Source organism: Protomyctophum parallelum (genome assembly GCF_964188405.1).
Source record: "Protomyctophum parallelum genome assembly, chromosome: 9".
In the NCBI taxonomy this organism is placed as follows: domain Eukaryota; kingdom Metazoa; phylum Chordata; class Actinopteri; order Myctophiformes; family Myctophidae; genus Protomyctophum; species Protomyctophum parallelum.
In genome coordinates, this window is record NC_139706.1 from 13,899,273 (window position 1) to 13,916,316 (window position 17,044).

General features: G+C 44.0%; 2 protein-coding genes across 2 annotated transcripts in view; one reads left to right on the top strand and one right to left on the bottom strand.

The window, feature by feature from the left end:
- Positions 1-17,044, bottom strand: part of LOC310865069 (calpain-5-like) — a 49,004-nt gene that overhangs the window by 19,998 nt on the left and 11,962 nt on the right. The window contains exon 4 of the mRNA XM_083774050.1: positions 725-936. Within this exon, the coding sequence (XP_083630176.1) occupies positions 725-936 (212 nt within the window). The remainder of the gene's footprint in view (positions 1-724; positions 937-17,044) is intronic.
- ompa (olfactory marker protein a) lies at positions 3,635-7,758 on the top strand (the record flags this gene model as incomplete). Its single annotated transcript, XM_083772435.1, has 3 exons — positions 3,635-3,702; positions 5,577-5,687; positions 7,432-7,758. The coding sequence occupies exons 1-3, from the start codon at positions 3,664-3,666 to the stop codon at positions 7,756-7,758; spliced, it is 477 nt and encodes a 158-aa protein (XP_083628561.1). The 5' UTR covers positions 3,635-3,663.

The following is a 17,044-nucleotide window of genomic DNA, read 5'->3' on the forward strand; positions in this document are numbered from 1 at the left end:
TCACAGACTGCAAATCCCATATATTCGCCAGCAGATGCTACTGTTTTGAAAGCATTGTGTTATACTTTAGCTATTGAAAAATAGCAGATCTACAAGCTCGTAGATCTTGTAGGTCTGCTATTTTTGAAAAATCATGAAAAATGTGGCGCAAATCTTTGAATATATATTCTTTCACAGCGAACGTTTTTAACTAAAATCTTTGCTTCTGGGTGGGGGGTCCCTGGAACAACATATTTTCAGATGGGGGTCGGCGGCCAAATACAGATCCTTCTTGTTTTTTGTTTTTTTTATTCTTTTTATTTTATTCTTCTTTCGCCTTTATTTTGCCAAACTAAATTTTATATTTTATGGAGGGACAGACAGTAGACTGACAGGAAATGGGGAGAGAGATGGGGGGGAGACATGGAGTAAAGGCCGTCGGGATCGGGAGTCGAACCCGCAGCACACTGCCAGACTGGATTACCAGCCAAGGTGCCTGGACCAGGCATTCTTGGGGTTTCTTGACATGAAATAGTTTGAGAACAACTGACATATAAACATAGGGGTTCCAAGAAAACTGTCAGGATTTAGAAGACATTTGTAGAATCGTCCTCTGGTCTAAATGGGTTAACTCACGTCGGCGCCGACGTCGCCTTTTGACGCCTGTTTTCCAAAGACCCCGGGCGCTCCAGAACCTACTTGGCGTATATAGAGGCCTTCTCCACCAGCGCGCTCCAGAACTTACTTGGCGTAGGCCTTCTCCACCAGCGCGCTCCAGAACTCGTTGGGGTCGTTGGAGTGGCAGTAGACCAGCTCTCCTCCGTTGACCGTGGGCAGACGGTCGTCGATCACCACGTCCACCCAGCGGCCGAAGCGCCAGAAGTGGAAGTGGAAGATCCCGGCGTACGCCTCGGAGCGCTGCCCGTCCCACTCCTGGTCCTTGTGCTCCGGGATCACCTGGGGACGGGCCACACAAAACACACACGCATTATAGCCCATTTAGATCTGAGGACGGTTCTACAAATGCCTTCTAAATCCTAAGTGTTTTCTGAGAAAACCTATGTTTCTATATGTCAGTGGTTCTCAAACAATTTCATGTCAAAGACCCCAAACAATTATATGTAACCCCCACCTGAAAATACGTTGTTCCAGGAAGGAACCCCTCAGAAGCAAAGATTTGAGTTAAAAACGTTCGCTCTGAAAGAATATATATTCAAAGATTTGCGCCACATTTTTCACGATTTTCCAAAAATAGCAGACCTACAAGCTCAGCTCTGCTATTTTTTCAAGCATAACATAATGCTTAAAACACCAAAAAGGGGTTCCCGCCTAGAATGGGTTAAGTCAGTTGGTTTTTTTTCAGCCTTTTTTCCCCACTCTACCTATATCAACCTGCACACCTGGAGCAATCAGGGGTTCAGACTCAGTCTTTGCTCAATAAGGACACTCACTATATACGACACTAACTCTGGGGGAGCCCGCATGCAGGGATCCAACCGGGAACCTCACGGTTTTCCATATCCGTATGTGTTATGTTCTACCGGGGCTGAGGGATGAGAGGTGAGAGGTTTACTAGAACAACGATAACTACTAGTATACTCGACAGCTCATGTCGACAGTGTTGTGTGGCCCAAACAATTACAAGAGTGTTGTGTTGCCTAAGTTGACCTTTCAGAAACAACTACAGTAGTTTAGTTTAGTGTATGTGTGTGCTTGCTCGTGTGTGTGTGTGCGCTTGTGTGTGTGTGTGTGTGTGTGTGTGTTTTTCTTTTTAATGAGGGGATTCCATGTCTCTTAATCCTCATGTGGTTTTCATATTGTCACGCACGCACGCGCACATGCACACGCGCGCGCACACGCACACACACACACACACACACACACACACCCCCCCCGAGGTGGGGTGTAAATAAGTGGTCCACTGAGCTAATTAAGACTGCCAAAAAGCTCCCAGAAGCCCAGAGGAAAGTCCCAGAGTTCCCTGCCGTGCGTCATCGTCGTCGGTTGCCTGGCGATGAGCGCCTTCACACACCTCTCCCCCTCTCCCTCAGAGGAGAGCTCTCACTTTACAGCACCATTTTTCAAGATTCATAGGTTCATAAGTTCATAGGTTCATAGTTCATAGGTTCATAGGTTCATAGTTCATAGGTTCATAGGTTCATAGTTCATAGGTTCATAGTTCATAGCTCCTTACGGAGCTATGTGTGTGGCTGGGTATTATAGCTGGGTAGCTGGCTGGGTATGAGCACGAAAACAACATGGTTGTTTTTCACCTCCTCCGCAACCTAGAAATTCACACAAACACACACGCACATATTAACTGGACGCGGGAACCGGACCGGCCCCCTGGGTGCGTTCCTGTGGAACGCACCCCCCCCCCACACACACACACGGAGATGCACCACTCACTTCACACAGGTGTGTGTGGGTTTTTTTCCCCCTCGTTCAGCGTAACAATAACAATAAGTGCCACTTGTTTCTGGTGTTATAGAACAAACAATACCACAGAGGAAACCGTGTGGCTTTGACAGTGACAGGGGAGTCCCAACCCCTCCTCTGACGTACGAACGCACGTGCACGCATGCACGCACACACACACCATCTCTCTCTCTCTCTCTCTTTTCTGTGTCACATGAATCAATAGACACTATAACAACCACCCCACTGCCCTCTGGGGGGAGGACAGAGAGAGAGAGAGAGAGAGAGAGAGAGAGAGAGAGAGAGAGAGAGAGAGAGAGAGAGAGATTAGAGGAGGGAGGGAGGGACGAGAGAGAGTTGGGGGTTGGTGGATGTCTATGAGTGTCAGTTAGCTGGAGAGGGTGAGAGAGAGGTACGAGAGAGAGAGAGACAGAGACAGAGAGAGACACAGATAGAGAGACACGCAGAGAGAGAGAGAGAGAGAGAGAGAGAGAGAGAGAGAGAGAGAGAGAGAGACAGACAGACAGAGACTGAGAGACAGAGAGAGACACAGAGAGAGAGAGACACGCAGAGAGAGAGAGAGAGAGAGAGAGAGAGAGAGAGAGAGAGAGAGAGAGACACACACAGAGAGACACAGAGAGAGAGACACACACAGAGAGAAAGACACGCAGCGAGAGAGAGAGAGAGAGAGAGAGACAGAAGCGAACGAGGAGACAGACATCTGGACGTATCATAGCATCACAGGACAGACCTCCATCACCATCTCCAGACAGACAGAGGCTGGTCTCTCTAACCCCGGGACCATAACACCAGCTCCAGACAGACAGAGGCTGGTCTCTCTAACCCCGGGACCATAACACCAGCTCCAGACAGACAGAGGCTGGTCTCTCTAACCCCGGGACCATAACACCAGCTCCAGACAGACAGAGGCTGGTCTCTCTAACCCCGGGACCATAACACCAGCTCCAGACAGACAGAGGCTGGTCTCTCTAACCCCGGGACCATAACACCAGCTCCAGACAGACAGAGGCTGGTCTCTCTAACCCCGGGACCATAACACCAGCTCCAGACAGACAGATAGAGGCTGGTCTCTCTAACTCCGGGACCATAACACCAGCTCCAGACAGACAGATAGAGGCTGGTCTCTCTAACCCCGGGACCATAACACCAGCTCCAGACAGACAGAGGCTGGTCTCTCTAACTGGTCTCTCTAACCCAGGGACCATGAGCTCTGACACGGACGCCACCAGCCCGCCACCAGGGGCCATGGTGCTGACGTTCACCCAGGACGCCTCGCTGACGGAGGTAAGGCTCTGGTGATCCACTGCAACTATTCTGACCTGAGATCAGATTCATACGAGGTTTCCACTGGACACACACTGGTCTGATTAACCCATTCTGACCTGAGATCAGATTCTAAAAATGCCAGTCGTTCTTCGATTTTTCAAAAATAGCAGACCTACAAGCTCGTAGCGCGCCACTCGGTGGCGCGCTATGAGCTTGTAGATCTGCTATTTTTCAATAGCTAAAGCATAACATGATGCTAACACCAAAATGGGTTCCCGTTCAGAATGGGTTTAATGATAGTTTGGAAATCAAGTGGACCCTTATGGGTCTGTAACTCTGAGAGTGTACAAATGGAACCATTTGTATACACTCTCAGAGTTAAATGTATTCATTGATTTTACAATGTAAATTGGAGTCTCAGAGATAGAAATGCCATTAAATGGGGAGTCTGTATAGACTAACATGCATGTCAAATTGGGGGTAATTGGGTTGAGAGACGTAAAAATTCTTCTTCTCTTATGGGGGTCCCTGGCATATCTTTTCAAATGGGGGGTGGTCCTTGACATGAAAAAGTTTGGGAACCACTGTCATAAGGATTATTTACCGTATATTGTGATAACAAAAACATTTTAAATGTATCGTGAAATATGAATTAGTGTCCGACGTACAGCAAGACGTACAGTAAGGCTGTTGATAGAACAGAGTGGCGTGACAAACTGCATCGTCATTTAAGTGTCTTCAACTGGAATTCTCCCCTGAGACACCTGCACAAACACGGCAGTGGCAGCTGAGACGTCTTCAGAACAAACACTGGCTGGGGTTTTCTTTTTTTTTTTACACGGGACAATATTTACAGAATTCACTCAGAATGAATGCATTCCCGAACAGAGATTCATACCCGACTGTTATCATCCTGGAATAACATGAATAAAAAGTATTCCTCGTTCGTTTACGTGCGACCAAAGCATTGTGGTTTTATATTGGTCTGACAGCAGACAGCAGTATAGTATAGTCCACTTGCCAGAATGTGAACCCGAACATTTTGAGTACGCTAAAGTTGTATGTTAGAAATGTTTGAGTAGGCCCAGGCCGTAGCGTAACGGTCTGGGCACCGGACTGGTAATCCAGTCGCAGTGTGCCGCGGGTTCGACTCCCGGACCCGACACGGCCTTTACTGCATGTCATCCCCCCATCTCTCTCCCGTTTCCTGTCAGCCTACTGTCTGTCCCTTCAAAAAATTAATAAAAGGCGTAAGCCGCAAAAAAATATCTTAAAAAAAAAAAAAGAAATGTTTGAGTATGGGTCCCCAGCATTTTGAAACTGCCGGATGCTAACTTGCGTATGTTGGGCAATTTTCATAATTAGCACAATAAGCTGGGGTATACCAATAACAATCTATACAAGGCTAAAATTCAAAAAAATCATTATGCTTTAAGTAGCATGTGCACGTGTCAGACAAGGGGGGTTTCATGATTCGGAATCCATTGCAAACATTCATTTTGCACGAAAAACACTCGTTGGGCTAAATGTGGCCATTAGCCCAAATACGCTGACCTCGTCACATTTGTGATGACGGCTATGGCCATGGCAGATCTACAAGCTCATAGCGCAGCACCGAGTGCCGCGCTACGAGCTTGTAGATTTGCTATTTTTGAAAAATCGTGAAATGTGGCGCAAATCTTTGAATATGATATATTCTTTCATTTCTAACTTATATCTTTGCTTTTGGGGGGTTTCTGGAACAACATATTTTCAGATGGGGGTCGGCGGCCAAATACAGATAATTTCTGGGGTCCTTGACATGAAATATTGAGCAACACTGATATAGAAACATGGGTTTTTCAGAAAATAACGTGGGTTATTGTCTCCCCCCCCCCCCCTCCCCCCATCAGGTGATGCGTCAGCGCGCCGCGTCTCTCCAGAGGACGTCCCAGAAGCGTCAGGAGGGCGAGCGTCTGCTGCTGCCCCACGAGGCCGTGTACCGCCTCGACTTCCCCGTCCAGGTATATATACATTCTTTAAACCCATTCTGACCTGAGATCAGATTCTAGAAATGTCTTCTACATCCTGACAGTTTTTCATTCTGACCTGAGATCAGATTCAAAAAAATGTCTTCTACGTCAGTCGCTCTTCGATTACAAAAGAATTAGCAGACCTACAAGCTCGTAGCGCGCCACTCGGTGGCGCGCTACGAGCTTGTAGATCTGCTATTTTTCAATAGCTAAAGCATAACATAGTGCACCAAACACCAAAAGGGGTTCCCGCCCGGAATGGGTTAATTGTCACACAAATAATCATGATTCATTTTGGTTTTTTTTGTTGCATGGAACATTGGAACGTCATACGATTTGTGTTTGGGTTTGCCTTTTTTTTAGGCTTTGTGTTCGCAAATTCACCCTTTGTCAGCCTTCTCTGCCTTGTTCCGCCCTGGTTACGCTTGGTTTATGTTGAATTTGCTAAAGCATCATTTTTGGAAACAACAAAAAACAAACATGATATGCCCAGTCACCATGCTGCGCATGTGATGTTCTTTTTTACTGACACCAAGTTTAAAATAAGAATTGAATGCACAGAATATCAATACGAAGCAACTGAAAAACATATTATTTCAATGGTAGTGGATGGAGAGAGAGAGGATTTTTGTCCAACCACGAAACGGCAACCAATGGGTGCAAAGAGGGGCAGAACCACGGCGGGACTTGACAAAGGGTGAATTGCACAGGGGGCAGATATGACGAATAACTTAAAGGACCACTTCACCACTTTTCAACCTATCTTCATATAATAGGTCCTCACTAATAATCATGATAAAATGGCACAATTTTTTTCTACTCAGTCTGTGTCTCATAGGAGGGCTGTGGGCAGTTTAGAAACCGTCTTCCAGTGACATCATCATTAGGCAGATTTTTTTTAAACAAGATTATTTTTACAAAAATGTCATTATTGTCATTATCGTGAGAACGATGGCTTCCATTTTCGCATTGCAACTTTTCAGGACTAGAATGAACTAGATGATGTCACTGGAAGACGGTTTCTGAACTGCCCACAGCCCTTAATGAGACACAGACCGAGTAGAAAAAAGTTGCACCATTTCTTCATGATTATTAGTGAGGACCTATTATATGAAGATAGGTTGAAAAGTGGTGAAGTGGTCCTTTAAATATACAAAGAAATCCCCATGACACATTTAATAATCTTTGATAATTGTTTGAAGCCATTAGATCTGCTATTTCTGATTTTTGAAAATGTACGGACATTTGTCGATTATGCAAAAAAATATCGCGATTATGTCAAAACAGTCAAGAAATAATTGCTGTGTTTTGGTCGTCCACCCCCTTTTACCCTGTTATCCCCCGACCTATACCTGACACGGAAATGAAACATATATATTGTGGACATATATAAGCTATTATGAGACATATATTTCCTATATATCCACATGCACTAACTGAATATGAACCCTCTGGAGTGAGTGTGGAAATAATAATAGTTTATTTGTTTATTTGTTTATTTGGATCCCCATTAGCTACTACCTTAGTAGCAGCTCTACTCTTCCTGGGGTCCACTTATGTTATAATTTAGCTATTGAAAAATAGCAGATCTAGGTCTGCTATTTTTGAAAAATCGAAGAACGACCGACACAGAAACATAGCTTTTTCAGAAAACTGTCAGGATGTAGAAGACATTTTTTAGAATCTGATCTCAGGTCAGAATGGGTTAACTATATACACCATTGCGTTTTTGCAGGCGCTGGCGTTCTCGCGCTGGCGCGTCTCGCTGGAGGGCGTCGGGCGCGTCACCATCACCGGCACGTCCCAGCTGTGGACGCCCGACCTCACCCACCTGATGACGCGCCAGCTGCTGGACCCCGTGGGCACGTTCTGGCGGAGCCCCGGGGGCGACCCGCCCCACGACGCGCCCCTCAAGAGCCTGGAGGCCGACATGCAGGAGTTCGGCGAGCGCATCGCCGAGCTCGCCAAGGTCCGCCGGGTCATGTACTTCCTGGTGGCCTACAAGGAAGGGGCGGAGCCGGGAAAGGCCAAGTTCGCCGTGGAGTTCGTTCCCGAGGAGTGACGACGGACGACGTCGACGTCGGGGCGCGTCGCGGGGCGGGGGAGAATATGGAGCAGAGCTCCGTGATTGGATGATGATGATGTCATAGCCGGGGGGTGTGGAGTGGGACATTTTGGTATATAGTTTTTTTTTTTTTTGGCCTAGAATATTGTCTATATATACATTCGTGAATCCACTTGCTAACCGGCTGTCGGTATTGAGCAATTTGTTTTATAGGACCTAGAGAGAGATATGTGACCATACCATTAACAACCTATATAACGCAAAAAATGTCAAAATGTCATCATGCTTTAAGTAGCATGCTGTGACATTCCACGCATTAGGCTAAACAAACGGCCATAGCCGTCGACATCACAAATATGATGAGGTCGGCACATTTTGGGCACATTTTGGCCGTTTTTAGCCCAAGGATTCAGAATCACGATAACCCCCTAGTTTGACACGTCGTCACGTGGTACGTAAAGCATAATGACATGTTTTTAAAACCTTGCCTTATATAGGATGACAATGGGGGATGCACACGCAGATTAGACACGCCGACGTGTGGAAACACCGGTCGAACATGCGGTCGGACATGCGCTGCTCGCGTGCTTGCGGTTAGGGTTAGGTTAGGGTTTGAGGTTAGGTTGTCGGTCTAATGACAGTCGGACCAACAGTATGTCTAACTCTAAACTAAAGCCTGTACCCATTACTTGTCTGTGCATGTTTGACGTATGTGTGCTTCAATAGATCATATTCATTATTGATGTATTTTGAGGCGGGTGGTTCGCCGACCACTTGGGGGTCTGCGGACCAAGCGAAGCAGTGTCTCTGTCTCCCTCTCACACTCACGCGCACACACACGCGCACACACACACACACACACACACACACACACACACACACACACACACACACACACACACACACACACACACGTGAGAGAGGCTCGCCTCGTTCTCAAGAGACCGTACATTAGGCATTAGTAATCATAACGCAATTAGCATCAATGTCCAGCCACCTGGAAGCAATTCACCTTGACTTTGACCATTAGAACTAATATCTCGCAATTCCCCCCAACTGATGATGGGGGGAAAAAAGCAAACCATTTCCTTTTTAACTCAACGTCAAATCCTTCTACTGTTACGACTGTCAAAATACTCCCTTGATCAACGTCAACGAAGTCCATGAGTTCCACAAACCATGCATGTTCAACCTGCACATTCGGCTCAAACCAGGGGTTAAACTCATTGCGCTCCTATATGGCACTAAAATGTGGAACGCCCCACCAACAGCCGTTGAGAAATGTGAATCCCTACATAACCGCTCTCAAAGAGCACTTAACTGCAATTCCAAACTGGCCCAAACTGTACAAAGTTCCCCCCCGGCCAGTCCTATTTTTATATACTGTACATATGATGATTTCCTTGTTTTGCATAGAAGTGTATATCTGTATGTCTTTAAATCTTTACATATGCTGATGTAAACAAGTCTTACTGTTTTTTTATATATATATTTTATTTTTATCCTCATGGCAGTTTTTGTATTGACCTGTACTTTCGCTGAACAGTACCCATTCTACAAACTGTTAAAAGCATTTTCAGTCAGTCAATCAATCAATCAGACTGAACACAGATACATAATTATAATTATACATGTGTGCTCAGCAGTGGTTTGGTATTGATTTAACACAGTTGTCACGTCATATGTTTGAGAACGTAGCATATTATACCACAGGATGTTTCGAGGAAGCAATCTGATTGGTTGAAACTGCCTTCTAGCCGTGGATCAAACGAGCACCACTCCACACCTAATCACAACAAAGATTTCAGCTGCTCTGTTCTCCCAGAGCGCAGCAAACTCGGTGGCTAGGCTAGCTAGTTTCTTGGGACATTTGTGGTCGTAGTGACTACATCTGTCATTAAAACAAATTCAGCGATTTTCTTAGTTTTAAGGGTAACTGTTGTATAATTGCAACATTACACGAGAGGGTGTGGTTTAACGTGATTATTGCCACTTCAGTGATGCTTGACCGCGTCACTGTCGTGGCAATAATCACGTTAAACCACACCCTCTCGTGTAATATTGCTATTGTCCAAGTTGTTGTTCCAGAATCCAGTGGTGGAAAGTAAATAAGTACTTTTACAAGTACAATTTTGAGGTATTTGTACTTCACTTGAGTATTTCAAATTTCCAGTACATTCACTTCTACTCCACCACATCACAGAGCCACAATTTGTACTTTTACTCCTCTACAATGATTTGAAAACTTTAGTCACTAGTTACTTTGGCGATTTTCATTTTGATTAGAAAACACACATTAACCACTATATTTAACCCTATACATTTCGGCCATTTGAAAATAGCCGATTTACAAGCGCTCAATGCGTCGCAATGCGACGCATTGTGAGCTTGTAGATCTGCTATTTTCAATAGATTTTCTACACATTTTGAACTTGTGAAATGGGACATTGTGCAATATTAATTATTTTAGTACTTTAAGTACATTTTTAATTTTTGATGCCGATACTTTTGTACCTTTACTCAAGTACATTTTCAATTCCGTACTTTTACTTGTAACGTTAGTTTTAGGTACTTAAGTAAAACAATTGAGTACTTTTTCCACCACTGCCAGAATCCAGACCAATGGACAATGACCCTTATTTGGTATAATTGTATTACTCTCAAGAGTTAAATTATTGTTAAACATCTACTTCATTTGCAAGAAGTCTACACAATTAGAGAATGTAGAAGAACGTTGGACTGTTATCTCTCCTATATGGTACCAACATCAATACAGCATATGTAATTGTAAATGTAATTTTGCGTGTCTTAAGTACCAGGTCTTATTACTTAACTTAAGACCTGGAGGCGTGGTCAATGCTCTTTGGACACTCAGAATAGCCAAATGGCATTGATCACGCCTCCAGGTCTTAAGTTAAGTAATAAGACCTGGTACTTAAGACACGCAAAATACAGCCCATATAAGTCTATGGTGGTCCGTCCGTGACTCAAATGCCTGAATGAATAATGGACCTTATAGTTTCACGTCTATATTATACATGTCTGTCAGCCCGAAACAAAGTCATCACTAGAGAAAAACGACTATTAAATATCGAACTGGAAGCGACATTGTGTTTCCGTGTGTGTGTGTGTGTGTGATCTCTTTTCTGCTTTGGTACAAGGGGGGAGGGAGGGGGGGGGGGGGGTGGAGTTCCGTCATAGGGTCTGGGAGCAGTGTTCTTTTTGGTGGCAGCACATTTTGATTTTAGTTTCAGTCATAGTCTCTTGAATAGTTTATTTAGTTTTAGTCACGTTTTAGTCACCTGGAATGTCTTATTGTCTAGTTTTAGTAGACTAAATCTACAGGTGATTTAGTCGAACAAAATGTATTTTGGCGGGCCTTGATGTCGTCATAATGACTGTTTTTCTTTTCACTTGCTGAAAATAGCTGATCTACAAGCCCACAAGGCGTCGCAGCGCAACGCGTTGTGGGCTTGTAGATCGGCTATTTTCAGCATGCAACCAAGTGTGAAATTACTTATACTGGATCTCTTGTCCACTAGTCCCTTCCTAACATTTTAGTCTATAGTTTTTATTTGTTGACGAAATTGTCAGTATATTTAGTCTTAGTTTTAGTCACCATAGCTTAGTTTTCATTTAGTTTCCATTTAGTTTTCGTCAGTGGAAAAAGATAGTCGACGAACCTTTTTCGTCTTGGTTTTAGTCTACGAAAACAACACTGGGGGGGGGACATATACTTAGAGTATATATATTTATAGAGAAGGCACCCAGAGGAAATCTTGAGGCGAAATGGACATAGTGGCCGAATGAAGGTATTGCAGCCTGGCCCCAAACACATGAACGCGCTGTCCGTTGACTATCATTGTACACGTTCACGACGGACGACGCTCGTGCGCGTTCAACGGCAGCGCGTTCATGTTTTTGGGGCCACTCACCATTGCAATCCGTCCCAGAATGCACTCTGTTCCTACCCGGAAGGAGGAGTGAATCCGCCTCATGCGCTTTTGAGCAACTCAATGCAAGTGGATGGGAGGAGAACTCGGGTGTCTTCTCTATAGATATATATACTCTATGGTCATATAGGGTCTGGAGCAACAGAAGCTGATGTGTATTTTTGGATGAATCTATTATTACATTTCCGAGAATTCCACACCCGCAATTTTGCACCAACGGAGCGCCCAAGACGAAAAATGTTCGTTGGCCACCTTTTTTCACTGACGAAAACTAAATGGAAACTAAATGAAAACTAAACTATGACGACTAAGACTAAGACTAAAGATACTGACAATTTTGTTGACAAATAAAAACTGTTAGGAAGGTACTAGTGGACAAGAGATCCAGTATAAGTCATTTTACAATTATTTGCATGCTGAAAATAGCCGAATAGGCCTGCCAAAATACATTTTAGTCGACTAAATCAACTGTAGATTTAGTCTACTAAAATCCTATGACATTTATATAGAATATAGAAATATTCCAGCCTTTCCAGGTGACTAAAACTAAATGAAAACTATGCAAGAGACTATGACAAACTAAAATCAAAGTTTGCTGCCAATAACAACACAATGTTAACAATCAGGTTTAGGACAGGGAGAGAGAGAGAGAGAGAGAGAGAGAGAGAGAGAGAGAGAGAGAGAGAGAGAGAGAGAGAGAGAGAGATGGAGAGAGAGAGAGAGAGAGATGGAGAGAGATGCAGATCACAAGAGAACAAAGCGACTCTCGTCACATCCTTCAGCGTACTGTACACGCAGACAGCGACTAATATGCTCCGCTTAACACAGCCTGTATGTGAGGCCACCTGGGCCATCATTTGTGTGTGCAACTGTGCATGCGTGCGTGTGTGTGTGCGTGCGTGACAACACAGAGCACTAATTGCTCATTAGAAAGAGCACAAATGAGGCCCAATAGGAGCTCCAGTGTTTCCTCCATAGAGTTGGGAGTTAAGACATTTTGGGCGGGAACCCCTTTTGGTGTTTGAAGCATTATATGTTATAATTTAGCTATTGAAAAATAGCAGATCTACAAGCTCATAGCAACGCTACGAGCTTGTACATCTGCTATTTTATAAAAATCATGAAAATGTGGAGCAAATCTTAGAATATATATTCTTTCAGTGTGTTTTTAACTCATATCTTTTGCTTCTGGGACTACATATTTTCAGATGGGGTCGGAGGCCAAACATACATACATACTTTTTGGGCTCCTTGGCATGAAATAGTTTGAGAACCACTGACATAGAAAAACATGAGGTTTTTCAGAAAACTGTCATGATTTAGAAGACATTTAGAAGAATCGTCCTCAGGTCTAAATGAGTTAAGACAGAGTACATTTCACAGAGGAGACTATAGAGTTGGGAGCTCAATTGCACCCAAAACAAACAAGTGCTCTGAGTCCACAAATCCCATATATCCCATAGATGACAATAAATGACATAAGAACTTGCCAGCAGATGTCACTGTTGAGGGATTTTGCCTGTTTTCATTGGTAAATAAATGGTGCATTTATATAGCGCCTTTATCCAATGGTGCTTTACATAGATTGTGCATTACATTCACCCACACATTCATACACCGATGTCGGTTGGAAACCATGCATGGCACCAACCAGCACATCAGGAGCAATTAAGGGGTTCAGTGCCTTGCTCAAGGACACTTTGACACTAACTCTGGGGGAGCCCGGGTTCGAACTGGCAACCTTGCGGTTACCATCCAGCCACTCTACCCCTGAGCCAACACCGCCCCAATGCAGCTCAGCGTCATATCAACGCGCACCACGCAGCTACTGCTGTTGTCCTGCAACATCCCCTTTTCATTCACTAAACTCACCCCACACAGCTACTGCTGTTGTCCTGCGACGTCCCCTTATCATTCACTAAACTCACCCCACACAGCTACTGCTGTTGTCCTGCAACGTCCCCTTATCATTCACTAAACTCACCCCACACAGCTACTGCTGTTGTCCTGCGACGTCCCCTTATCGTTCACTAAACTCACCCCACACAGCTACTGCTGTTGTCCTGCAACATCCCCTTATCATTCACTAAACTCACCCCACACAGCTACTGCTGTTGTCCTGCGATGTCCCCTTATCGTTCACTAAACTCACCCCACACAGCTACTGCTGTTGTCCTGCAACGTCCCCTTATCGTTCACTAAACTCACCCCACACAGCTACTGCTGTTGTCCTGCAACGTCCCCTTATCATTCACTAAACTCACCCCACACAGCTACTGCTGTTGTCCTGCAACGTCCCCTTATCATTCACTAAACTCACCCCACACAGCTACTGCTGTTGTCCTGCGACGTCCCCTTATCATTCACTAAACTAACCCCACACAGCTACTGCTGTTGTCCTGCAACGTCCCCTTATCGTTCACTAAACTCACCCCACACAGCTACTGCTGTTGTCCTGCAACGATGTCATAGTGATGTCACAAACCTGGGCACAATATGTATGGGGATTTTGAGTGATGCAAGATTCCACAGTTAACTGCGCTCTCCGGTCGCAATAAAGAAATCACTGACATATTTAATCATTTCTAATATATTTTTTCTTTCCCCAAAGAATTTACAAAATAGTGGAAATAGCTGCTCTACAAGCTTACATGACGTTTTGTCAGCTTGTAGATCTGATTGAACATATCAATGAACATATACATTTTTTATATTGATATGTGATTGATATTCAGCGAGCTTGTTATTTCCACTACTTCTTAATCATTATACATTTTTTATTCATGGCATATTCATAAATTAAATAAAATATATATTTTTTTTATTTTATTCGAGTCACGTGATCCATATAGAAACTTAGAAAGTGTTTTGTGGTGCTGTTTCCCGTGTAGTTGGACCAATCCTCATAGAGGAAACAGCTGTGTTTTTCAGGATGGCTTTATCTAACCACTGGGGAAGCAAACAGGAGCTAAACTATACTTCTAGTATAGCCTTTTTACATGTGTAGACGTTTAAAACCCATTTAGACCTGAGGACCATTCTACAAATTGTACAGTACTTAAGTAAGTACAAGTACTTAGTTACTTTCCACCACTGTTTCAGCTTCACAGTCTCACCAACTATCTTCATTCCTTCTCCAGTCTCTCTCTCTCTCTCTCTCTCTCTCTCTCTCTCTCTCGCTCTCTCTCTCTCTCTCTCTATCTCTCTCTCTCTCTCTCTCATGACTTGCTGTCTTTGTCTCTGCCTATGACGCTTATTTTTATTGGTTTCGGTTTCAGGAATTCCATTCACTCCCTCCTTGGCATGAATCTCAGAATGAAACAGTACAAAGCTAATATTGTTTCACATAAAACTGTCATGTTTTTTTTATACTATCTCATGTATTCTTGTTTTATTCTCTTTAAAGAATTGTGGCTGTTGTTGTCGTCAGTCAAAACAAACCGGCCAAACAACCGTGACAGCACACAAACATAGACGACATGACACAGAAAGACATGATAGTAAAAACCAGAAAACAACTAACAAAGAGAGGCGCATGGATTTGTTCAAACAGAACAAGCCGTTAAGCAGCCCGTTCGTTACATTGCATGTGAGGGAATAGTTGAGACCGCAGGTGACAGGTCGCAGATTACTATGAAAACCATGTCAGCCCATCGGTCGATCCGTCACACACACCATACATGGCCGGCAGTCCGTCACGCTGAGGTTTTCTAGAAGGATCTTGAACACGCATACTAAATCACTGAGAAGAGTATAGAGCGTCGCAGTCCCTCCCCCTTTCAGAACGACGAGTGGCCAATTACATATAGTTTGTGGGGTCCTTGACATGAAATATTGAGCACCACTGATACAGAAACATAAGGTTTTTCAGAAAACTGTCAGGATTTCGAAAACATTTTTTTTAATTTCGACGTCAGGCCTAAATGGGTTAAATTACATGATGACAATGACCGTGACGAGTAGCAATTTGCCTCTTTGTTTTACATTTACTATTGTTTCAATTGCTCTCTTTCTAATCAGGAGAACCCAAGCGAAACGGGGGAACTGCATTCCAGCAGTGCGTGGTCATGGTTTCATCCATAGTGACTGCATGGGTCAACGTGGGTCAGAACTGAGTTGCACCCTTTTCCAGTCAAACTTTCCTGGAGCACCATAGAGTCTCTGAGCTCTCAGACATTGTCCTGTTCCCCCTTCAGAGGCTAGTATACAACCATCCCAAACTGTTGCTCAACTGAAGTTTCGCCTTTAACCCATTCTGACCTGAGATCAGATTCTAAACAGTTTTCTGACAGTTTTCTGAAATAGCTATGTTTCTATGTCAGTCGTTCTTCGATTTTTCAAAAATAGCAGACCTACAAGCTCGTAGCGCGCCACTCGGTGGCGCGCTATGAGCTTGTAGATCTGCTATTTTTCAATAGCTAAAGCATAACATAATGCTAACACCAAAATGGGTTCCCGCACAAAATGGTGCTTGTTGTTGTCTTAATCACAATCCTAATGATTTGAACGAAACGTGTGCATCTTAAAGACCTCCACTCCACCTCAACACTGCTGTGATCCCCTCACCTCTGTTAACAGGGGCCAACACGACTACTTTGCTTGATGCTATTTGCTTGTTTTTTTTGGGGTGCTTATTGTCGCCAGGACAACGGGGCTGTCCTCCCTGGGAGTGGGAGGTTGTTGCCAGGACAACGGGGCTGTCCTCCCTGGGAGTGGGAGGTTGCGTCACGCTTGCGTCTGCCAGTGGTGGAAAAAGTACTCAATTACTAAAAGTACCAACACTGCAAAATGCGTACAAAATCTATTGAAAATAACCGATCTACAAGCTCACAATGCGTCGCAACTCGACGCATTTTTGTGAGCTTGTAGATTTTGAGACGGCTATTTTATTATCTACAAGCTCTCAATGCGTCGCAATAGACGGCTATTTTCAAATTGCCAAAATGTATAGGGTTTTCTAATCAAAATTAAAAAGTAACTATAGTAACTAAAGTTTTCAAATAATTGTAGTGGAGTAAAAATGTTGGCTCTGAGATGTGGTGGAGTAGAAGTAAAAGTACTGGAAATTGGAAATACTCAAGTAAAGTACAAATACCTCGGGTCAAAATTAAGTAAAAGTACTTTAGTTACTTTCCACCACTGGCGTCTGCAGATAGTTTCCCTTAATCAGAGCAGAGGAGGAGACCCCTCCGAGGACAGAGGAAGACAATAAACCCTGGAAAAAAGAGACAGGCCAAACGGAAAGTAGTAATCATGCACAATGTCCCATTTCACAAGTTTTCTTTCTTTCTTTCTTTCTTCCTTTCTTTCTTTATATTTTTAAATAGGGC